The sequence below is a fragment of the Elephas maximus genome, chromosome 18 (genome assembly GCF_024166365.1).
Source record: "Elephas maximus indicus isolate mEleMax1 chromosome 18, mEleMax1 primary haplotype, whole genome shotgun sequence".
Classification (NCBI taxonomy): Eukaryota; Metazoa; Chordata; class Mammalia; order Proboscidea; family Elephantidae; genus Elephas; species Elephas maximus.
Window position 1 is genome coordinate 9,822,389 of NC_064836.1, and position 25,014 is coordinate 9,847,402.

A 25,014-nucleotide genomic window follows, 5' to 3' on the forward strand; every position below is an offset into this window, starting at 1 on the left:
ATCAGGGACCCCAGCCTACCCTGTGTAACCCACTTCCACTGCCCTGTTCTTCTCAGGATCTGCAGTGAGGACATCGAGTGCAGTGGGCTGACCATCCCCAAGGCTGTGCAGTACCTGAGCTCCCAGGATGAGAAGTACCAGGCAATTGGGGCCTATTACATCCAGCACACCTGCTTCCAGGATGAATCTGCCAAACGACAGGTAACTGGCTACCACTTTCATCCCCAGTAGGCCTGGGCAGGGTCTGATGGTGTCAGCCTAGCCCTGCATTTAGAGATGGATGGGAACCTTTGCAGTTGGCTCCTTCTCACCCCACCCCGTTGCCAGGTGAGGAGTGTGCTTCGCATTGCCCAAGATCAAAGCTGGGCATCTTAATCCTCCATGCAGAGCAGAGGCCTCTGCTTGAGTGGACACTGCCCCACAGATGTGGAGCCAGGTGTGCTTCCCCCATTGGACATGATTTCAGTGACAGCCATGAGTTCAGCAGAAACCCCCTTTCTCAAACTCCACTGAAGAACAGGACTCTCTGCTCCTTCCTCCCCATCCGCCTTCCTCTCTTTTCCTGTCCCTCTCTCTCTTTTTCTGTCTCTCCCTCTCTCTCCCCCATCTCTTTCTCTTCTTCTCCCCCCATCTCTGTCTCTCCTTCGCTCCCTGTCCCTCTCTCTCTCCCTTTCTGTTTCTCTCTCTCCCTCCCCCCCTTTTATCTCTCTCTCCCTCCCCCCCCCTTATCTCTCGCTCCTTCTCTTTCTCTCCCTCCCTCTCTCTCCCTCTCGTTCTCTCCTTCTGTCCATATCACCACATCTTGAGCGCTTCTCTCATCAGGTGTCTTTGGTGGAAACATGGCTTTTCCCCACCTCTCAAATTTGGCTGACAGGGAGGACACCCACAGGGCTCTGCCATTCAGTCCAGTGCTGTAGTGTTATAGATGCATTTCCTAGAGAGTCCAAGGCTAGTTGAGCTACTAGGACTACTAGGAGAAAGAGTTTCTTGGGAGGGTCTCCCTTATGTCTGTGTTTTGCTTTAGAATTTTAATGACTATTTATGTCCACTTTCTCATCTGATCCTCACCACTGTACTCCAGAGGAGGAAAATGGGGTTCAGGGTAGAAAGGGACTTTCTGAGGGTCCCCCAGCTTAGATGTGGTGGAGGTGGGATCAGAACCCATGCCTTCTAGCTTCTGGTCAGAGTCAGTCACCCCTACTTCACAGTGCTATTTATTTTGGTTGACTTGGATATTTCTGAACTGAAAGTAGATATTTTTTGGTCTGACAAAAAAAATCTGCTTCGAGTAGAAAATTATTAGAGTAACTTAACCTCCCTTGACCGGGCAACGTGGCGACCCTGTTCTGGCAGGTCTATCAGTTGGGAGGCATCTGCAAGCTGGTGGACCTCCTCCGCAGCCCCAACCAGAACGTCCAGCAGGCTGCAGCCGGGGCCCTGCGCAACCTGGTGTTCAGGAACAACACCAACAAGCTGGAGACCCGCAGGCAGAATGGGATTCGTGAGGCCGTCAACCTCCTGAGGAGAACCGGGAGCACCGAGATCCAGAAACAACTGACCGGTAGGGAGACCCAGCCACAGACAGCCACAGTGGGAGCTGGGCAGGACCGCTGGCTGGGCCTCAAGCTGGTGTGGGCTGTCCTCAGGGCTGAGCACAGCACAGCTATGTAGATCTAGGCTCAAGCTAACATCCTGGGAGGCCAGTGGCACTGGCCTTGGCCTGGTTAATGAGTGCAGGTGCTGACTCTGGGTGGCATGCATACCCATAGAGGTCAAGGTCTTTTTGAGGATAGAGGGCAAGAAGAGGAGGGCTGATGTCCAGGCAGGGTCTATATCCAGCAGACTCTGGGGTTGGCAGGTGATGTGGAGAAAAGAAGGAGAAGGGGGCAGGAGGCAATAGGTCTTAAGCACCTACCCTCTGTCCCAGAAACAGGCTAAGTGAGTGGAGTGGGGAATATAAGAGATAGAAGTCACTATGAGGGCCTCAAATTGGACTGGGAAGATGAGGCCATGTAGAGAGTAACAAATGATAAGTTACTCCTGGAATAACTTTCAGGTGGAAAATAAAGAACATTTTAGAAGATTCTGAATGCTAAAATGTATCGTAAAACCATCCATCAAATGTCCTTTGATCACCTCCACGTTATAATTGTGACCTAGGTAGAGAACTCTAAGATGCTCCCTGCTCTGAAAGAGCCTGCAGTCTGATTGGGATGTTGAGAAAACAGGCTGATGAAACAATTGGGCTTGGTAGACCAGGCCTACCTGGATGGTGACGTCTCAGTAGGGCCCAGGCTCGGGGTGGTACTGTGGTCCCTGGGGCCTTCCTGAAGATGACACATGTTGGATTGACTGTCATCGACCCCCAGGGTTGCTCTGGAACCTGTCTTCCACTGACGAGCTGAAGCAGGAGCTCATTGCCGATGCCCTGCCAGTCCTGGCCGACCGTGTCATTGTCCCCTTCTCTGGCTGGTGTGATGGCAACAGCAACATGTCCCGGGAGCTGGTGGACCCTGAGGTCTTCTTCAATGCCACCGGCTGCTTGAGGTGAGAGAAGAGTGCAAACAGGGTCTTGCTGCCCCAGCCTTAGGCCCTTCACCAGGCAGCCCCCTTACAGCCAACATTCCACCGGGCCAGAGAACATAACCTATAACCAGGTGCTGGTCCTCCAGGCAGGCTTGCAGACACAGGGATTCCAGGCATTCCTAACTTCCCTGAATATGTTAAGGCTGAGGACCCTGGGACCACCATCGAAGGGGACAGGTGACAGTAGTTAGGAATCCAGTTGTGGAAAAGCCTGGCTCTGCAGATTCACAGTGGTTCAACCATTTCCCCCTCCTCTACCCCTGAAAAAATGCATTTCTCGTACTATCTTGAAGAGCCTTCTTTTAGCCAAAAGTCTACTGATCGGCAGCTAACAAGTCACTTCCTGCCTGTCGTGCTAAATCCACTTGCCATCTTGGTTGATATGAAGATGGTGCTTCTTTGTTCAAAGTTTCCCGAGTTTCGCACCAGGGTGTGGCAAGTCCCTGGGGGGCTATTGAAGGCAGGAATCTTGGTGTGCTTCTTCTAGCAGCTAAGGTGAAGTTGGGGGTGGCACAGGGGTAGGGTGGGTGCTGGTATGGGGGTGAGGGGTAGGGGGAGTGGAGCAGTAAAGCAGAATCCCTTTAGGGTCACCCCATGCTCTAGTAGACTTTGTTGTCCCCAACTCCTGAGAGCCCCCCAGACTGGGGGCTACAGTTAGCACACATTTCTGTGCCTCAACTTGTACTTCTCCTTAAAGCCTCCCCACCAGCCTCCAACAGGAGCCTCCAGGGAGCAGGGAGGCTGAGAGATGAAAAGCCTGTGTAATTAGAGACTTTATGGGGCTGCAGAACTGTGGGAGGAACAGCAGCCACGCTCCACCTGCACGAGGCAGATGGGCCCCAATTGCTTGGGAAGGAGCCTGCTGGTGGGAGATGAGCACAGCTTTGGTGGGAGGTGCATCTCATCCCCAGCCCAGCCCTGCCTTCCTCCATTCCCCATCGAGCACCTGGTCCCAGCACCCACCGGGCTTCTTCCCACCTCAGAGACAGAAGCTTCCAGCCATGCTCACAAGCGCCACTAGTGGCAGATGTGTGCCTTGGGCGCCAGCTGCAGCAGAGGCATGGGCAGTCATAAAGTCACAGGCTGGAGAATGAGCGGGCAGAACCGGTAACCAGTTTCCTTTGCGTGTTGGTGTAGAACTGTGCTCCATAGGGTTTTCAGTGGCTCGTTTTTCCAAAGTGCCTCTGGGTAGAGTTGAACCTCCAACTTTTTGGTTAGCAGTCGACCATGTAAACCTTTTGCACCACCCAGGGACCACCCAGAAAAAAGGGCAGAAAAGAACTGGGTTCAAACAGGACCCCATCTCAGCCTCCCCCATTACTGGACAAAATTAAGCTAAACAATTTTTCTTTCCTTCCTTCTTCCTAATTTCTTTTTCCCTTTTCCTTCCTTTTCTCTTTCCTCTCCTCCTCCTACCACAACCTCCATCCATCCTCTCTGCCTGTCTGTTCTCTGCCCCCTGTGCCCCCCTCCTCTCCCCACCCTCTCTGCCCTCACTCCCATCCTTCCCACATCCTCCTTCTCTCTGCTCTCTCACAGGAACCTGAGCTCGGCAGATGCAGGCCGCCAGACCATGCGAAACTACCCGGGGCTCATTGACTCCCTAGTGGCCTATGTCCAGAACTGTGTGGCAGCCAGCCGCTGTGATGACAAGGTGAGAGACCGGCCCCCTGGTGGCACCCGACAACACCAGCCCCAGCTCCAACCTTAGCCCTCCTCTTTGCCCAAGTTCCAAGGTCCAGGGCCTTGCCTCCAATAGTGAGGGCAGCTCCTTGGACTCCAGGTCCTGCTATTTTTCTCTCTCAGACTCCACGAGTCAGGCCTGCACTTTCTGGGTACCTTTGAGGTACGGCCAGGTGACAGACAGGAGCACAAAGACTGGGACAGAGTGGAGGGGACATCTGGGTACAGAGTGCTCTGACCCTTCCCACTGCCACCACGGTAGTGATCAGTGGTACAGACGCTGCAGCCAGCCTGCCCCAGTGACCGTCCTCTGTCCCTCACCTAGACACATAATCTCTCTATCCGCCTGTGTACTCTTCCTCAAATGGAGATGATCACAGTAATGGCTGCCTTATGGGTTGTTGTAAGGGTTTGATTGGTTACTTAAGCAAACACATAGGGGGGCGTCTGGCACAGAGCAGGTTCTCAGTGCTGCCGCTGCTACTAGTGGTGGTGAGCCCCGGGGAATCCATGCTGGAGCGGAAAGGCAGCCCCCGCACGTCCTCCTGACACAACTGCTATATTCCCACTGCCTCTCAAAGAGCCGTGCCAGAGCCCTTGTTCTGCTCACTTTGGAGTTTTGGACACAATGGCACAAACAAACTAAAAGAAAGAGCATGCAGTGAGGAGAAACTGAAAGCTACGGTATTCCCACCATGCCAGGACAGTGACCAGGAGTGGGACTTTTAGGAGTGGCTGGGCGCCATGGGCTCACAGGCCCTGAGCACAGTGTCCCTCTGGAGAAATTTTTTCCTCTGCTCCCTTCGCTGGGAGCAAGAACAGGGCCTCAGGGAAAGGCCGTGTCACTTGGTTGCTCGGCGTGGTCCCAGGGTGCAACCACTTTTCTGCCATGTGTGGAATACCTGCCACACCTGTGTAACCTAGGGCCCTGGAAGTCAGATTCCCTCAAAACTCAGCAGTGGCCAAACCTTCTTAGAAGAATAAATCTGCTGCCCTCAAGCCTCAGCCTGTGAGGCTGACCAAAGGAAAATGGCAGATCTGCAACCAGCTGTTCTTGTGAATTACTGGGTCCCACGTCTCTGTGTGAACTTGGGATGGGCTAGCGCTCTTGATATTGGCAGCCGAGGGCTGGCCACGCAGAGGGAATGGTAGGAAAGTGCAACTGCATGGCTTCTGAACCCAGAAGATACTGGGGGTGCTGAAGGAGTTTGTGCCAGGAGGGAGGGTGAGTTCTTTAGCCTCGCAGTCAGCCTGTCGGCACGCGGTCCGTAGCAGCGGTAACAGTAGCCACTGTCTGGCGAGTCCTTCTGTGTGCTGTGTGCCCCATGGCAAGTGCTTCTCACATATAATCCTCCCGATAGCCCAGTGAAATAGGTGGTTTTAGTCCCATTTGACAGCTGAGGAAACTGAGGCCTAGAAAGGTGAAGCAAGTCACCTTTCAAAGTCACACAGGCAGGAAATGATGCAGCCGAGATTCAAACCTCGGCCGGGAAGGGTCACTGGGAGGTGTTTTCAGACTGAGTGTGGGCTGGGTGTCCCATGCTCACCTGCTCCACCTGCAGATTGAAGTGTTGGTTCGGGGAGGGAGTGAGCTGCGGAGCCCCTGCAGGGCTGGGCAGAGACTGAAGTGCTGTGCTTCTGCTCGTGCCCAGTCCGTGGAGAACTGTATGTGTATCCTGCACAACCTCTCCTACCGCCTGGATGCGGAGGTGCCCACCCGCTACCGCCAGCTGGACTACAACGCCCGCAACACCTACATGGAGAAGTCCTCTACTGGCTGCTTCAGCAACAAGAGCGACAAGATGATGGTGAGCCTGTCCTTCTGCACAGCCAGGGCCTGGGCCCCACCAAGCACCCCACCAAGCACCACTGCCTCTTCCACCTTTCCTCTGCCCTCCCGGAGCCTGAAAGCAGCCCTAGGGGACACGCCCATCCCAAAGCCTTGGCCTTGGGATCATCTGTACTCCAGGGAGCTGGGTAGAGGGCACGGCCATCTTGCATACAGAAGGGATCTGTGTTCTTGGGATTGTAGGAGCACAGACCACCCCAAGGTCAAAAGCATCAGCTCTGTGTTGGAAGGCCTCAGTCTCCCTTACTGTGTAATAGGTAAAGCCTTCCCCTGTCTTCTCCCTCACCCCTCAACAATTCAGGGATAGCCAGAACTTTAACCCTTCTCCAGCTTTGGTTCCTATGGCCTGCTTTCCAGATGACACCTGAGCTCTCCCAGGCTTCCCCAGAAGCAGAAGGGTGCTGTGGAGGGAGGATCAGGCTTCCTCTACTGGGGGGAACGTGCTGGGTGCACCTGTGGAAGGCAGCCCCTGGACCACCCCTGTTGGCCCAGGGAGGATCGAGCTCAGGGTCTGACTCTGGGAGGGGAGAAACATCATGGTATGAGACCCCCAAGCAGCCTCTCCCAGCTGGAAGGTTTGGACAGAGGCTGCCCGGGACCACACTGCCTGAGATACCAGCGGTGCTCTCTGCCTCCCTTGGACACAGTCCTGAGGACCATGGCTGCTCCCTTGTCCCACAGAGCTGCCGCAGTGCACAGAGGAGGGGGATGCAGCAGGGCTCTCACTAGCCTCCCTGCCTCGGTGGCCATTCTCCAGCCGGGAGGCTCTTCCCTACTCCCTCCTGTCCAGGAACCACCACCCCGGGGTTGAGGAGGGGAAGGCAGAATACTTGGGTTGGGCCTTCTCATGGGGATCCCTGTTGACCTGCTTTTTGTCCCCAGAACAACAACTATGACTGCCCCCTTCCTGAGGAAGAGACCAACCCCAAGGGCTGCAACTGGCTATACCACTCAGATGCCATTCGTACCTACCTGAACCTCATGGGCAAGAGCAAGAAGGATGCCACCCTGGAGGCCTGCGCCGGTGCCCTGCAAAACCTAACTGCCAGCAAGGGGCTGGTAGGAGGGGCCCTCCTTCCCATGCTCCTCTCCCCACTCCTGCGGCCACGGTCACGGGCCAAGCTCTGTTTCTGGCTTTTCTCATGAAACGCATTTGGGCTTCAGAGCTTCATTCTGCAAACCTGTGTAGAGCCCCGGACTAGGCGAGGCTCTGGGCTAGGCATTGGGGAAATAATGATGGAGCAGAAATATCTCTGCCCTTTAGGAACTCACAGGGGTGTATAGTGGGAGGACCCACTCCGTGGACTGTCTGTGCCCACAGAATCCCCTTTGCCTCAGGACCCTGCTGAAGTACAATGCCCGCTGGCCCTCCTGGGCCCTGTGCCTGGGGCTGGGGACTGGGATGGAGGGTGCGTTTGTGTCAGGCAGAGTGCCTTAATTACCTAGTGCTGCTGTAACAGAAATACCATACGTGGGGGGCTTTAAAGAACAGAAGTGTATCTTCTCGCCACTCAGGAGGCTAGCAGTCAGAATTCAGGGCGTGACTCTAGAGGGAGGTCCTTCTTTGTCTATTTCAGCTTCTAGTAACTGCCATCAATCCCTGGTGTTTCCAGACTTATAGATGCATCTGCCTCTAGTCCTCAGATTGTGTCTGTCTTGACCATGTGCCTGCATGCATCTGGGTCTAGTCTCCCCTTTATAACTCTGAAGTGATTAGGTTTAGGACACACCCTACACTGATATGGCCTCATTCACATAAAAAAGAAATCCCTATTTCCAAACAGGGTCATGTCCACAGTTATAGGGTTTAGGATTCCAACACATATTTTGAGGGGGGCACAATTCAGTTCCTAACAGGAAGCCTCCTATATGTTGAACTGACTGGGATGGAAGTATAGGGTTTGGGGCATAGGCAGGTCTAGAGAAAGATGTGGCAGAATCAATATAGATTTTGATATCAAGTATAGTTCAGAGGGCATAATGGTATGGGGCAGAGCCATAGGAGAACCAAGAAGGGTTTATGTGGGAGCTATTCTTCATCTTTACTTAGAATGAGGGAACTGGGCACCAAGAGGACAAGGGTGAACCAAGAGTAAAGATGACCTTCCCTGACTCTGAGGGTATGGGGCTGGTGGTCCTAGGGAACTCCAGACCAGCCAGGACCAGGTTAGACCCAGGGTGGCTTTGTTGCTTGGAGACCCAGAAGAGCTAATCTACCAGCAGGCAACACTGGATTATGGATTATGTCTCCCCGTGAGCCAAGGCCTTCTCTGATCCATCTTTGTCTTGCCAAGCAGTCAATACATGTATATTGAATTCTACCAAGATAGGGAAGTTGGAAGGGGTTCCTGGGTGGTACGAACAATGAAATGCTTGACTACTGGCTGAAAGGTTGGTGATTTGTGAATGCACCCAGTGGTGCCTCAGAAGGCAGACCCAGAGATCTGCTTCTGAGAGGTCAGAGCCTTGAAGACCCTTTGGAGCAGCTGTGCTCTGTGCACGTGGGGTCACCATGAGTAGGAATCGACTTGATGGCAACTAACAGCAACAAGTTGGAAGAAGCAGAGGCTTATGGAGGGTAACAAGAGCACCCAGGGGCAATCTCTAAGTTTCCACCCCGCCTCGTCCACAGGGGTAAGAGAATGATTTGCTGACCAGCTTGGTCTGGCGCCCCCTTGGATTTGCATATAGAGGCAAATGCCCTCCTCTAACCCCCCTCGCAATGCTTCTGGGAAGAAGATGGTCAGGTCTTCTTTAATTGACAAGTGTCCTCAGCTGCATGGTTTCATGTGAGCAGAAACTCCTGGGAGAGAGAGGTAAGGGAGGCAGAGCTGAGACAGAGGGGTGAGGAGTGAGTGGACCTGAAAGCTGATTCTGGGTCACCCCCAAGTGAGCAAAATGCGGCTTCCCCCTCACCACCCACCTGGGCTCCAGGCTCACCCAGGAAATGGGGATCAGAGTAAGGAAAGGAGGAGGTGTGTTTTGGTCTGGTGGTCTGTAGTTTTCCCTGCCTGAGTAAAATTTTGTCTCTCTGCCAGTGCTTCCAACACAAAAAAGTTCCAGAATGCCTTTGTTAGGGATTATTTGCCCCTCTTCTGCCCTCCATAAGCCTGGAAGCCACAGGCTAGGTTCTCACTTGATCTTTGTTTCTTAGATGTCCAGTGCCATGAGCCAGATAATTGGGCTGAAGGAGAAGGGCTTGCCACAGATTGCCCGCCTCCTGCAATCTGCCAACTCTGATGTGGTGCGGTCTGGAACCTCCCTCCTGAGCAACATGTCCCGCCACCCGGTGCTGCACAGAGTGATGGGTAAGTGCCGCCTCTACGGGCTTCAGGACCACTCATCTCTCCTGCCTGTCTAGAGGGGAAGGAGACCCCCTTTAGGTGCCCTCAGCAGACCCCCCACTTTCCAGAACCCGCTGGAAGGTCTAGATCTCTACCTGTGCCCTGGGGTGAGCATTCCAGGAGGGGAAGCAGGATCAAGAGAGGTTGGCGGTAGGAAGGGGCAGGTCACCTACGGGGGATGGGGAGCAGGTTAGCAGAGTCCGACCTGGGTCTCAAGGCCCTAAGTTAGAGCTGGAATGAGCCCTGGTGGGATACCTTGCTCAGAACCTGGGTAAAGGCAGTCCAGGACCGTGGCCCCAGAGGAAACCCCTCAACCCCTCTTTCCCTCAGACATCCTGACCTGTGCCTTTTACTCCTTTTTTCTGCCAGGGAACCAAGTGTTCCCAGAGGTGACCAGGCTCCTCACCAGCCACACTGGCAACACCAGCAACTCTGAAGACATCTTGTCCTCGGCCTGCTACACTGTGAGGAATCTGATGACCTCCCAGCCGCAGATGGCCAAGCAGCACTTTTCCAGCAGCATGCTCAACAACGTCATCAACCTGTGCCGCAGCAGGTAGGCACCCTCTCTCACCCTGCCCTACACCACAGCCCTCCTCCCTGCCAAGCAGGCACAAATGAAGAGCAGGAAGCTGTACTCAGTGCCCGGGTGGGGACTGGGCTGCCGAGGTTTGAATGGAATGGAAGCTCCAGAAGCTGACAGTGCTGTGGAGCTGAGGGTCCAGCATCCAGGCCTCAGGGCTGCACAGTGGGGATGGAGGCAGCTCAGTTCTTGGCTGGGGGACTCTATGGAGCACTGAGTTCTCAGAGGGCCAGCCGGAGGCATGAAACTGTAGACCCACCTGAGTGGGAGCACTGTCCTGCTCCACGGGGCTCCGTCCTCCCAGAGCAATGGCTGGGGGAGGAGTGGGATGGCATGTCCTGCTCCATGGTGTTCCACCCTCCCAGAGAAATGGCTGGGAGCAGGAGTGGGAGAGCACGTCCTCCCAATAGCTCCCCAGGAGAATCCTGAGTGCCTCTAGGTGGGCAGGGCTGTGGGGCTGTGCCCAGCGTGTAGAGTGACCAGAGATCACCACACCCCAGTGGGGCTCCCCTCTCATGTACCCTTGGGGTCTCCCATGTCTCCAAGCGCTGGCAGTGAGGGTGGGAGGGTAGAGAATGCTCCATCTCATGCCTCACAAATGGACTTCTCACCTGCCCAGTGCCTCCCCCAAGGCTGCAGAAGCTGCCCGACTCCTCCTGTCGGACATGTGGTCCAGCAAGGAACTGCAGGCTGTCCTCAGACAGGTGAGAGCCCATACCACCCGCCCCATCTAGCTAGGCTGTCCCCGCACCTCCGCTGAACTGAAGGCCCAAAGGATCAGGAAGGAGAGGAAGACCAGCTGGTGAGATACACATGAGACGGAGTTGGAGAAATAAATGTGCGTAACAATGAACGTGACCGTTGGGATCTAAGAGGAATGCCCAGCACAGAGGGCTGAGGGAATCCAGGAAACCTGTGAGCAGCCTGGGGTGCGGTCCTGTAGGAGCAAACTGAAAAACAGTATGGACAGAAGATACGCCATTCATTTGGGGGCTTGATGTGTATACTGGCTGGGAAGGTGGGTTTGGGCTGCATTACAAAACCCCTTTAATTTCAGACTAAAGAGCTTGGACTTTTGCCTTTGGCATTGGGAGGGAGGGAACTGAAGGTTTGAGTCAAGGGTTTCATGATCAAAGCAATACCCTAAACAGACAAATTCTACCCCTGTGTGCAAGACAAAGCAGACTGGGAGACGCCAGAGGCTGCTGTGCTTGTCCAGGTGACCTTGGCTCCTCTCTGTCCTTAACACCTTCAACCAGCCACAAAGTCCTCTATCAGGTCTTGTTTATAAAATCTCTTCCCATTGAACATTCCTTCTCATTCTTGGAGCAGCTGTTCTTTGGACTGAGATGTAGGCAGCCATAAGGATGGAATGAAGGACAAGAGGTGGAAGAAACGGAATAGCAGGGCTGACGATGGAGCTTGGAGGCACTGTGGTTACGTTAACAGGAATAGACACTTTGGGGAGGGGTAGAGGATGCTTTTGACTGGGAGAAAGAGGAGTTTGGACACGGCAAGGTTAATCTGAAAGGATTAGGTGGAGTCCAGACAAGGATGTGGCATGGGGCTTGGGAGCTGCGATACAGATTGGAGCATTGTGCAGATGGCAGAAGCCAGGAGAAAAGGCAAGACCATCGTGAGGCACATGTCCATGGAAAAGTATCAAAGGACAAGGGCTGAAGCATGGAGAAGATGCTCACCTGGGGGCTGAGGAGAAAGAAGGACCAGGAGACAGGAGAAACTATGGAAGGCCAGAAAGGGGCTGAAGTCTTTCTGGGAAGAAAAAGCTCTAATGAAGGGAGGGCAGGAGTCTCCAGTGCTGCTGAGAGGGCAAGGAAGAGGGAAACCAGGGGAAGGCCTTGAGCCTCTGAGAGCATGCTGGCAATGCTAGAGGAGCTCGTGGAGCCTGCGGCCAAGGGTGAGGCAGTGGATGGGCAAGGGAGGAAGTGGGGGCTCACCTCAGGGTGGCCTGGAAATAAAGGAGACAAAAGAATGGGTAGAAAGAGACCTATTTAAAGGCAGAGGATATCCCAACATCTCTGTGAGAGGAGTGGGAGTGGGAATGGGCAGAGAAGAGGACAGTGAAGGGGATGAAGGATGAGGAAAAGGAGAACCAGATGGGTCTTAGAGTATCAGGAGAGGCCTGGTCAGGTGGGGGAGGGGAGGGGAAGACGCCCACTCTGAGACAGAAGGAAGGACCGCTCTTCCTTCAACACATCAGGGGAGACAGGGTGGGAGGCTCCTGAGGCCGCTGTGGTCAAAAAAGTTTAGGAAACTGAGGCTACAGCAATGAGTGGCCCTTGTTCTCTGACAGTCCAGTTCTCTTTTCCCTCAACACCACAGTGAGAGTGGGCTTGGCCAAGGGACAGCTGCTGGAAAGGCCAAGTAGGTGAGGCAGGTAAGGAGGATGGCGTGAGGGTGTCCTCAAGTTCTCCGATGGTGGTCTAGAGGCCTCGACTCACTCCAAAATGTAAACAGAGATCACGCCCAGCCTAAGACACAAGTACAGAAACCACTTGCTGCACGCTGGGTCTGAATTCCCTCCTGTGCAGTGCCTTAGGGAAAACCAGCTTCTTCGTTCAGTCTCTGCTCTTTCTCCCTCTCCCTGTGGTTGACGACAGCGTCAATGTGCTCTAGGTTGGTGCTCCTGTTCCCAAAGCACCTTCCCACCCATCGTTCATTGGGTTATCGCAACCACAGGTGAGGCAGGCCTGCCTGGCTTATGTCCATTTTGCAGAATAGGGAACCACGGTCCAAGGAGTTTGAGTGCCGTGATTCCGTGAGTTAGTGCAGGAGACAGGATGAGGACCCAGCACTTCTCACTCCTGGGCTCTTGCCACCAAATTCAGCCAAGCTTAACAGAAACGAGCAAGCAAATCTACAGGGGAAAGAACAGCAGGCATGGGGCTTTGAGCCCGTTGCTGTTTTGAATACCCTGGTCTCCCGTCATGTTCCCACAGGCTGGTGAAAGCCAACTTGACTCCCCATGCCTCAGAGCTCAGGGCTGACACCAAGGTCTCTTCTCATGGTACCTGGGCCCATTGGGGCTCACATTATACTGTTCTCCTTCACTCCAAAGCATTTATTGAGCACTTGCTGCATGCTAGGAGAACAGGAACAAGATGCTGTCTCCACCAGCAGGAGTTCAGGATCCAGTGAGGCTGGGGATAGCAGGCAGACAAGTAGAACCTTCTAGCACAGTGGCTTCTCACTTCCTCCTCTGGCCCCTGCTCGGTGTTTGAGAAATGCTGAGCACAGCCTCCTTGCCCAGAATTCTTGTCAGGATTAGCAACAACAAAAAAGACAGGCGGGTCAGAGGAAAGAACAGCTAACAACTTCTCTCATCTGAATTTGGTGATCGTCCTGTTTCAGGAGTAACGAGTGCTAGCCTAAATCCTCGCGCCTTGATTCAGGTGTCCTCAAATGCAAGTAGAAAATTCAGACACGTTGAAGGGAGTCCAAATGCTGCGCTAACTCATGGGTATGATGACATTGAGTGCGGTTGCACATTTGACGAGGCCAGTTTTAGCCCTGACACTTGGGCATAGTGCTCACAGTACACCTGTGTCTAGAGGGCTCGGTAGAGTAGCCAGAGACCATGGTTCAAGCTTGAGGACACTCCAGGAGTGCAGTTTTGACCTCACAGGGAGCCCTGCTCTGTTTTGTCCTAGGATAATTCATGTGCTTGCTATTTCTCTTCTTGCAGCAAGGCTTTGATAGGAACATGCTGGGAACCTTTGTTGGGGCCAATAGCCTAAGGAACTTCACCTCCCGATTCTAAAGAGAGGCTGTCCAAGCAAGTACAGCTTGCAGGTAAGGATCAGCATTCCCACCTCCCAGGGTAGAGGGCACCTCTAGGACAACTGTGGTGGCCTCAGCCAGCCTCAGAGAGAGGGGCCAGGCCTGTGCTCCCCAGGAATGTAGGAAGCAACCTTGTCCTGGGAGACACAAAGGCTGCAACAGTGGCTGTGCGGACTGCTTGAACAGGTCACGGGCTGTCCCACCACAGGACGTTAGGGATGTGCAGTGTCCGGGTAGCGTCAACAGTGCCAGAGGTCTGGGCAGGGCTGCTGCATACAAGCATGTAAGTTGTGTGCTGCATAATCCAGGTCGTGTCATCCACGTGGACTACAGTGTGAATGCCCCCCTCCCTCCCAGAGTGCACACCCACAGTTTACTTTCTTATCCTTTTCAATCCACTTCTCAGTCTCTGCACATGCCACCGTGGATAAGCTTATTTCCAGCTGACCTAGGGACCAAAAACTCAGAACCAGTATTTGTGATAAGGGCTCTCCAAGCGTTCATCAGAATGACCTGGGATGCTTTCTAAAATGCATGGTTATGACCCCAACACCAGCAATTCTGACTGGGTAGCTCTGGGGCGGAGTCCAGGAATACGGCTTTTTAGATAAGCATCCAAAGTGTTTCTGAGGCAGGTAAGCCAAGGACTACATTTAGATATTCAAACCAGACACTGTCAAACCTAGAGAGGGTCACCAGAGGCAGCCCTGGTATGGAGCTTTCTGCAAATAGCCAGGGATGAGGTCAGGGCCTCTGAGCTGAAGGCCTTAGTGCTCCTGGCTCTCTGCCAGGCCTCCTCCCCCAGTCTTGGGACCTGAGGAGGGTCCTGGTAGGGGAGAGGGCTGTAACTTTGGCTCAGATGAGGACTGATAAGACTTTAGCAGCCCTCTCCTGGCAGAGGAGCTTCCACATGAGGGCAGATAAGGGGGGAAGACTGAACTCAGCAGGCCCTGCATGAGCTCAGCCCAGGTGCTCAGCACCGTGCTGTGTTGGTGGAGGAGGGCGGGCAGGGGACGGCGGTGGGGGACAAAACCAACAAGCCTCTGAATCAACAAGAGCAACCTATGAATTCAACACGGTGGTCCTGAATCCAGTCTGAGGCCCAAGTGCACCTGAGAGGTGGGCCAGAAGGGGCAGGCAGTATTGGCCAGCCTTACTGGTGTGGAAGCTTCTCAGTATAAATGCTAACTTGAGGATGTCTCTTTTTCCAGAACTGATATGTCCCAGCTGAGAAGACCTCAGGCTTTGCTGGATGGATGATTCTGCCCACCCTGTGCAGTATTTGGAGAAGTTCAAAAGCAGCTGAGAGCAAACCTGAAAACTGTAGATGGTGGAAATATTTTTAGATTCTTTTTTTTCCTTGGGGGAACTGGCAGGCAGTGGGGGCTGGGGGGGTTGGGAGGGCTGGGAGGGGCCTTTCTTGAGTTAAAGGGGCTTATGTCTTATGTCAATACTTCTTGCTCTGAAAAATCATATACATATGTGTATAATGTAAGTGTGTGAGTGTGTGTGTGTGTGTGTGTGCGGGTGTGTGTGCGTTTGCATGACTGTCTGAAAGAATGACCACAAACTGTAAAAAACTAGGTAAGCTGTTTTATTGCGGCTTATGAAGTGGTGTAAAGGACTCTCCCGTGTTTCTTACTCATAGACAAGTATGATATGCTTTTTGGTTAGATGCCCATAGTTACTGAAATATATTGTGCCAGAGCAGGGGACCCCCACCAGAGTCAGGCACACAGAGGTATCCTGTGGGCCCCCTGCCTGATGTCTTCCAGGGGGTGGGGTGGGAAGAAGAGATCAGGGCTGGGGCTAACCTCCCCTCTTAATAGGCTGTTTGCAGGAAGTGATATTGCGAAGGTGTTCAGGTTCAATGTATCTAATGAGAAAAAATAATAATGATAAGGCTGCCCTTCCCACAGTGCCACCAGGACTGGGGCCGGGCAAGGTGTGAGGCTGTAGAAGATGAGCAAGGTCAGCCACTCTGGTTTTGCTATTTGAGGTCTGTCCTGGGGAAATAGAAGCCAGAGAGATGGGTTTCCTGAGCAGGCTCAGTCTACAAAGCCCCTGCCTTCAGGGGGCTCGTCATCTACAGGCTGGAGGAGAAAGAAGGCAAACATGTGCTCAAAGCCAAAGAGCTGTTCAGAGAATGGCTGTTTGGTCTTCACGTTCCCACTGGAGGAGCGAACAGGCTGGCATTGGGCATCGATCAACCTGTCGCAGATTCCAGTGGACCAGGGGTGTAGGTATTCAGAAGGGATGCAGGAAGATGCTGAAACTCAAGTGGGGGAAAGTTTGGGAACTTGGGTAGGCCGGGAGAGAGAGCATCATGCCAGGGCCCCTAGCAGCACTCGCCCCCACTGGAGGCCTCTCTCCAGTTCCCTGAGCCTCAGCCATCCTAGTCTCCTCTTGTCTTTGGGGAAGCTCTAGGGGATGCAATCAAAGAGGCCTGTCAGTGGCACCAGCCACACCCAAGGCCGCAGACTCTTGTGCATTTCAGATGGATAGTAGAAGGGCTTCAGGACCTCATGGGAAAACTTTCTGTGTAAACAGCCCTTAGCACAAGCTGCAAAATAGGGTGGAGCCAAGGGCTCTCAAGGCTTTCCTGGTCTCTGATTCCACCTCCCATGCTGGTACCTTTGGGCTTAGATAGGAAGTAACTCCCATAGCTGTAACCTACTCTAGAAGATGCTCCTCGGGCCCTCTCCTTCATCCACGTCTCCTCCCCTTCGGCATCACGCACCCCCCACCACCACCCTGCTTCTTACCCCAGCAATTTGAACTGAAAAACACCTGCTAGACTCAGGATGCGCCTATTAAGAGATGTGACACTGAGGCTGAGGGGGAGAGATGAGAAATGAAGCTACACTCTTCCTTGAGAGGCTGCCCTGCCCATTAACCAGGTGTCCCCCGGTGCTGTGGTTCTGAGTGCCCTCCCCTTGCTCCTCACTCAGAATTGAAGGCCCACTCCTGGCTCATCCCTCCCTCTTAGGGGCCCACATGGGCATGACTCCTTCCAGTCATCAGGACCCAGAGGACTGTATTTCTTAATATTTATATTGAGTGCCCCACATGCACCAGGCACAGTTCTGAACACTTAGGATACACCAGTGAGCAAAAGAGACTATTCTCATGAAGGGGAGAGAAGACATGGCATCCTTGGTGGGTAGTTAGGCCAACCCTGCTTTTAATAACCTCTCTCAGGCCAGCCAGCTGGGTCTGTCACCCAGACCCCTGGCCCATGCCTGTCCATTTGGAAGAGGTAAAACAGAGGGGTTTGAGGATGCCTTTCCTGGAGAAAGGGAAGAAGGGGTTTGCCAGGCTTTATATATCCGAGGTGTGTTTCAGTATAGTAAGTCTACATTGGCCTCACACTACCAGGGTTGACACCCAAAATTAAACATTCCCATTTGGGGCCAAATGAAGAAGGACATAGACCACTTCATCTCTTCTGTCCCTGTCCTGACCCCAGGATCTTTTGACCTGTTTTTAAGACAAATCCAATCGTTGCCCCCAGCAACCTTTCCAGTGGGGTCCCAGGCGCCCAAGAGGATCAGTGATGTTCCCCTCACCCACTTTGGAGCCTTGCGAAGAGATGAGATGGTGGGTGACCATGTCTGGGACTGTGGAATGGGCAGGGGAGGACACATTGGGGTGGCCATGAGCCTTCCCACAGCTCATCCCACCTTGCTCCGTGTTTGTATAAGAGCCTTGTGCTGGCCAGGCCAGATGCCCTGTGTGGTACACTATGTATTTGCTTTTTTGGAAATAGAGGAAATCAATAAATTGCTGGAGTTACTTTGAATTTTTTCAAGTAGTGGATTATTTAGGGTGCTGTTGAGGAATGTGGAGCCGCTCACTTCTTGGCAGGATCGCCTCTTGTGGACCCTGTAACAGGCAAAGATTGTCCCGAGGGGGCGGGACAACACCATCCCTGCACACCTGATCTGCATTAGCACATTTGAGCCTCACAATAGCTCAGGACGCTAGTATGGCTATCCTAATTTTACAAGTACGTGAGACTTAGGGAGGGAACAAATATGCCCAATGTCACACAGCTAGTAAATGGAAAAGCCACCCCAGTATAGACCCCCTCACCCCACAAGGCAGGGTACCTGTGAGAAAGAACTTCAGGGAGGTAAAAGGAGAACAGGTATGTTGAATGCACACTCCACCCTGGCTCTGTATCAGGCACTGTTGTTAGCTGCCATCAAATCGGCCCCCAGCTCCTGGTGATCCCATGCACAACTGAACAAAACGCTGCCCAGTCCTGAGCCATAATCCTAATGGGTGGTGGTTTGGACCATTGTGATCCATAGGGTTTTCAGTGACTGAATGTAGGAAATAGATCACCAGTCCTTTCTTCCTAGTCCATCTTAGTCTGGAGACCCCACTGAAACCTGTTCAGCATCATAGCAACACGCAACCTCCACCGGCAGATGGGTGGGTGGTGGCCGCACATGAGGTGCATTGGCCCGGAATTGAACCCAGGTCTCCTGCATGGCATGGCGGGCGGAAATTCTGCCACCAAACCAATAGCCTTGTATCAGGCACCAAGCCAAACCCATTGCCGTCGAGTCAATTCCAACTCATAGCAACCCCATAGGACAGAGTAGAACTGCACCATAGGGTTTTCAAGGAGCAGCTGGTGGATTCGAACTGCCAACCTTTCAGTTAGCAGCCAAGCTTTCAACCACCGCGCCACCAAGGCTCCATATCAGGCACTAGAAAGTTACAAAAACAAAGAACACGGTGGGCTCCAGCCTCAAAAGGCTCACAGGGACAAGGCATGCACACGTTACCTTAGTAAGACACAGGCAGTAAATCACATCACAGGGTGAGCGTCGTCGTTGCTGTGGGCCAGCAGTGGGAGGTGTTCACCTCATGACTTGGAATTTACCGGTTAGAGAAGGTCGGATGCTTAGGGCAGGAGCTGCAAGGGGCTTTTCCTAGCCTGGGTGGGTGAGGACTGGGTGGCTACTCTACTAGAGCCCAGGGCCCCCTGGGTCATCCCTCAGGGTAAGGGGTGGGGCAGGCCAGGCACCGGGAGGAGAAGCCTTGACACAGCCCTTTGCGGGGGGAGGGAGTTTGGCCTACCTGTGGCCCAGATTGCTAAATACTGTATATTTATGCAAATAACCCATGCCCTCTGCTTTTGTTTGCCGGCCTCACCCTCTCCCCATGAGACACCGTCACAAGTGCTGCTGAGCCAATACTCTTCCACATGTTGCTATTAAAAAAAATTAGTGTAGTTTGATTACGACAATATCTTGCTGGGGGTAGGGTGGGGTGGGGACAGGGCCGGCAAGCAAATGTGTTAAAATATGGTACACTAGACCTAAGGCCTCTAAAAATGTTCTGAGACCTGAAAAACCTGTATTGGCTCCAAAATGTAAAATCACATCGCAAATCCAAAATTAACAAATGTTCTGATTTTTTAAGCTTTTATTGAAATATAACATAGATGCAGGAAAGTACTCAACCGTGTGCAGCTGTTTTCACAAACTGATCACACCCTCTAACCAGCACCCAGATGAAGAAACAAAACATCACCAGCACCCCAAAGCCCTTCTCACACCCCTTCCTGTTCTCCCCTCTCCAAGGGTAACCACTATTCCTATTTCTAATACCATATATTATTTTTACCTGTTTTTGAACTGTATATAAATAGAGTTACTAATATATCTTTGTTTATGTCTGGCTTCTTTAGCTCAACACTACGTTTGTGAGATTCATCCATTGTTATTGCGTATTACATTGACTGCTGTGTAGTAATCCGCTGTGTGCGTATGGCACGGTGCACGGCACAACATTACATCACCATCATTGTTTACAAACATTTGAAAACGATTATTGGATTAGTTACCTCATTTCCCCAAAATCACCAAGTGCGATTCCTGAGAAATTATACCCAACGGTAAAATATAATGGGCTGTGGGCACATTTAGTATGTAAGAGTGCCAAAGGGCCACAAAGGTCTTAACTGAGCCCTCCTTAACCAAGAGGGTGGCCAACCTTTCTGACCCCTAAGTGCACTAGCCAATGAGAATGGGAGGGCCTTGGGGTCTGGGGGCAGATGGGCAAGACCAACCTAGGGCCATCGAGGACACCTGGAGGCCTGGATTATGGCGAGGAAGAGGTCTTGTGGTCCTAGAGGCCGAGTCTCCCAGACTCCCCTGTCCAGGCTGCCCTGTGTCTGTCTGCCCTGAGCCTCGAAGCCATTTCCTCCTGCCCCCTTTGCAACTGATGGGGCCCAGGGCCCAACTTTCCCTGCAGGAGTCCAAGTTATTCTGGATTTAAAATGTCCCTGTGCATCACTTTTTAGAACCCAATGCATTCTGTGGCCCAGCCCAGTCAGGGGAAAGAGTGAATAAAACCAAAAACCAAACCCATTGCCGTGGAGTCGATTCTGACTCTAAAGAGTAGATAAAAAAAAAAAAAAGAGTGGATAGAAGTTGTTAATAGTAACAGTAGTTTTTTTCACTTGAGAGGCCACGAAATCATCCCTTTAAGTGGCAAAGCTTTTGTGTATTCCTTGTCTGTTTTGATCTTTACTCCATCCTAGTGAGACGGACAGAGCACAGTATATTAGGTTCCAATTTATAGATGAGGAAACTGAAATCCAAAGGGAGAAAATGACTTGCCCAGAGTCACCCAGCACGTTTGCGGCAGAACCAAGACCTCTGTCCCATCCGAGTGCAGTCTGAACATCTCCTCAAGCCTCCCGGCTGTCAGAGCCCTAGAATACGTTAGAAGCCAAGCCCGACCTAATTAAACCTTTGCTGAATCAGAATCTCACAGCATCATAAGATTGCACATCTTACAAGCTGTGGTTGCTGTGCAATCATGTCAATAAATAGGAAGCTCTGATTAGTGGAATATCAGACGCTAGAAGCTACTGCGTGTGTAATCTAGTCTAGCGCCAGCTGCTTTGGCTGGTTGGTTAGAATATGGGGCCACAGGGGAGCTTCCCATAGAGGGAAAAAAGCTTCAAGGGCCACAGCAGGTGTCCCTCCACCCTTACCAGTCAGCCTGCAGACACCTGCCACTGGTCCAGCAGAATACAAACGTCACCAATCACCCATCAGCCCTCTCCGGGAAGCGTGTCGAAGCTGATAGTCCCACTGATGGAGGCTCAGAAGATTTCTCATACACACAAAGGACGTCATGCTCCCAATACGCCAACCCCTTTCATCAACCATGAAGAAGTTTTATGATTGGTGGGTTAATAACAAAATTATTTTTTTCAATCTCAGTATTTATCAAGTGGTTCTAAATCTCTGAGCTGTACAATGCCACAGTCTCTACACGAGGCCGTTAACGTTCTGCTCTCACCACCTCACTCAGAGAGGACTCGTCTGCCAAGTCTCCAAGGCCACTGGGCCCACACTGAGCCCGTGTCTGTCGCTCTGGAGTCTCTCAGGCTCACACGCCTACATTCTGGAGCCCAGAGTTTTCCTGGAGGACAGCCGGGCTGTAGGGCTCAGTATAAACCTAAGGAAGAGTGACCACCTCTGACATGGCCTCTTGCGGAGGAGCAGGTGCTGTGCTGGGCAGTTACATACATCACCTTTAATCTTCATATGAATGCCCCAAGTAGGTATGGCCATTTCTGTTTTACAGATAAGGAAACCGGTTCAGCGAGGCTGAGTAATTTCTTCAAGGTCACACAGCTAGCAGGTGATGGACCTGGAATTTGAACCAGGACTGAGACCAAGGCTCGTGCATGCTCCTTCCCTTCTGCTATTGCTGCTTTCAAGACGGCAGTTGCCAACACTGTTAGGTTGGCTCCTAAACTGCCCTCTAGTGACTCCATCCACAGACTGGCGCCCCTTCTGAACCTTCTGTAATGTGGGTCTGAGACTGAGCAGTATCTGAGAATAATACACTGGTCACCTTTTTCCTCTTTAATTCAAGAATTATCTGGAAAAAGAAATTCTTTTTCTCTTTGGAGAAGCTCCTCAAGACTAAGTAGAAGGCACTTCTCTGCCACCTCCTCTAGGCCGAGACAAGCCCTTTCCCAGACAACCCACCAGCTGTCCACTCCTGAAATGAAAGGGGCCACTTCTTGCCCAGGCCCTCCGTTTCTTTTTCTCTTGTTGGCTCTGCCTGGTTCCCGTGTCTCTCTGAGTTTGGGACCTTCTAGGGAGCAGAGCCTTTGTTCTTGGCCCCAACAAATCAGAGGTCCTTGATGGCTGGACAATTGATAGGACTGTATAGGATGGGGCCATAGTCCCCAGGTACCAGGAGCTGGAAGACAGGGTGGCTGGAGTAGCATGCTGGACTTACCATTCCATGCCAGGGTCACAGACGTGACAGCTGTAGGGTCCTCAGAGGTCTCCTAGTTGGTGATTTTCACACATTGGAGTCTCTGAGTGGCTGTTAACACACTTGAGTGTTAACCGAAAGGTTGGAGGTTTGCGTCCACCCAGAGGCACCTCAGAAGAAGGGCCTGGCAATCTACATCCAAAAAACCAGCTATTGAAAGCCCTATGGAGCACAGTTCTACTCTGATACACATGGGGTTACCTCATTGTCAACTGGTTGGATTTTTTTGTTTGTTTTTGTTTTGTCAGACACAGAATGCTTTCAGTAAACAATATATAACATGGAAGGCTGAGACACCAAGCATGCAAGTTTGAAATGGCCCTGATGGAAGAGGCTGGGGCAGGAACTCCAAGTGCCCCCACCACCCTCCCAGGAAAACCCTGATCTAGTCCAACTCTCTCAGTTTGCAGGCGAGGGAGGCAAAGTGACTTGCTCAGGGTCACCAAGCAGCACTCGTAGCAGGGTCAGATCTAGAGCTCAGGTCTCTGGGTTTCCAGGCAGCCCCTTTCTCCTACACCGCCTGCCTTCACCCTCACCACTCTGTGTCAGCTGCGTCTCCCCTCCCCACTGCATCAAGTGTGCCTCCTGGCACTCCCTCAGCCCTGTGCTGGAGCCAGCACCCACCACCCCCATGACAGCCTGTTTCTCTCTCCCTTCCGGCCACTAGACTGTGGGCTTCTTGAAAGCAGGGATCTCAGCAGCGCCTGCCACAGAGCAGTCCCCATATTTGTTTTTAAAAATGAAGGAGGAGTCTGAAAAAGCTACATACTGTATGATTCCAACTACATGACATTCTGGAAAAGGCAAAACTGTAGAGAGTAGTAAAAGGATCAGTGGTTGCCAGGAGTTGAGGTGGGTGTGAAAAGATGGAGCACAGGGAATTTTTAGGGCAGCGAAGCTATTCTGCATGATACTGTAATGGTGGACATAAGCCATTACGCATTTGTCAAAACCTATAAGTCCATACAACACAAAGAGTGAACCCTGATGCAAATGATGGGCTCAGTGAATAATAAGGTTATCAACGCTGGCTCATCAGCTATAACAAGTGTACCATAGAAAAGCGCCATAGCAGCCGCATCCGTAATGGCACACTAATACTAGGAGGAACTATATGCAGAGAAAATAGGGTATACAGGAAGTCTATTTTCTGCACAATTTTTTCCATAAACCTAAAACTGCTCTAAAAAATAAAGCCTATTCAAAATTTTTTATAGCACAAGCCAAGAGTATGCAGTCAAAATAATATTATAGAAGTCTGTCAGGCAGCTATAATATTTATAATATTAATAAAAATATTATTGTTTTAGAAGACATTCAGGCAGCTAACAGACACATGAGGAAATGGTCGCCATCATCCATTAACCATTAGAGAAATGCAAACCAAAACTACAGTGAGATACCATCTCACCCCAACATTACTGGCACTAATCAGAAACACAGAAAATAACAAACGTTGCAGAGATTGCAGGGAGACCAAAACTCTTATGCGCTGCTGGTAGGAATTAAAAAAGATAGAACCACTATGGAAAATGATATGGCATCTTCTTAAAAAGCAAGAAATAGAAATACCATACTATTCAGCAATTCCAGTCTTAGGAATGTATCCTAGAGAAATATGAGCCATCACACGAACATGCACACCTATATTCATTGCAGCACTATTCACAATAGCAAAAAGATGAAAACAACCTAAGTGTCCCATCAAAAGATGAATGGATAAACAAATTATGGTACATACACACAATGAAATACTACTCAACAATAAAGAATAACAACGAATCCACAAACATCTCACGACATGGATGAATCTGAAGGGCGCTGTGCTGAGTAAAATAAGCCAATCAAAAAAGGACAAATATAGTATGACACCACTGTTACAAAAACTCAAGAAAAGGTTTAAAAAAAAAAAAAACCAAACCCATTGCTGTTGAGTCAATTCTGACTCGTACCAACCCTAAACGATAGAGTAGAGCTGGCCCCATAGGGTTTCTGACCTTTTGGTTAGCAACCAAACTCTTAACCACTGTGCCACCAGGGCTTCTAGAAAAGTTTTACATGGAGAAAAAAAAATCTTTGGTGGTTATGAGGGAGGGGAGGAGTGGGAGGGAAATCACTAACTAGATAGTAGACAAATGTCAACTCTGGTGAAGGGAAAGACAACCCACAATATACGGGAAGTCAGCACTCCATGTCCAAGGCAAAGTCCTGGAAGCTTCCTAGACACATCCAAACACCTTGAGGGACTGAATTGCTGGGGCTGAGGGCTGGGGACCATAGCTTTGGGGGACATCTAGGTCAATTGACATAACATAGTTCATAACATGTTCTACATCCTACTTTAGTGAGTAGTGTCTGGGGTCTTAAAAACTTTCAAGAGGCCATCTAAGGAATATCTATCGGTCCCATTCCATATGGAACAAAGGAGAATGAAAACAAAACAAAACAAAGACACAAAGAAGGCATCAGTCTAAAGAACTAATGAAATATATGACTCACAACCTCAGCCTAAGCTCTGAACTAGATGGTGCCTGGCTATCGCCACCTACCGCTCTCACAGGGATCCAAAATAAAGAAACCCGGACAGAGCAGGAGAAAAACGTAGAACAAAATTCAATTTCACACACACACAAAAAAAAGATCAGATTTACTGGTCTGACAGAGACTGGAGTAACTCCCGAGACTGTGGCCCCTGGACATTCCGCTAACTCAGAACTGAAGCCACCCCAAAGTCCACATTTCGGCCAAAGGTTAGACAGGCCTATAAAACAAACAATAATACACGTGAGGAACGTGCTTCTTAGTTCAATCAAGTATATGGGAATAAATGGGCAACACCTGCC

At 51.5% G+C, this 25,014-nt stretch overlaps 1 protein-coding gene across 1 annotated transcript in view; it reads left to right on the top strand.

Moving 5' to 3' along the window:
* Window positions 1–15,206, top strand: part of PKP1 (plakophilin 1) — a 49,942-nt gene extending 34,736 nt beyond the window's left edge. The window contains exons 4-14 of the mRNA XM_049858289.1: window positions 57–201; window positions 1,354–1,561; window positions 2,370–2,547; window positions 4,126–4,240; window positions 5,922–6,077; window positions 7,001–7,177; window positions 9,273–9,426; window positions 9,832–10,018; window positions 10,665–10,749; window positions 13,752–13,858; window positions 15,058–15,206. Coding sequence (XP_049714246.1) covers window positions 57–201; window positions 1,354–1,561; window positions 2,370–2,547; window positions 4,126–4,240; window positions 5,922–6,077; window positions 7,001–7,177; window positions 9,273–9,426; window positions 9,832–10,018; window positions 10,665–10,749; window positions 13,752–13,826 — 1,480 coding nt within the window. The 3' untranslated portion in view covers window positions 13,827–13,858; window positions 15,058–15,206. The remainder of the gene's footprint in view (window positions 1–56; window positions 202–1,353; window positions 1,562–2,369; window positions 2,548–4,125; window positions 4,241–5,921; window positions 6,078–7,000; window positions 7,178–9,272; window positions 9,427–9,831; window positions 10,019–10,664; window positions 10,750–13,751; window positions 13,859–15,057) is intronic.
* Window positions 15,207–25,014: the final 9,808 nt, after the last annotated feature.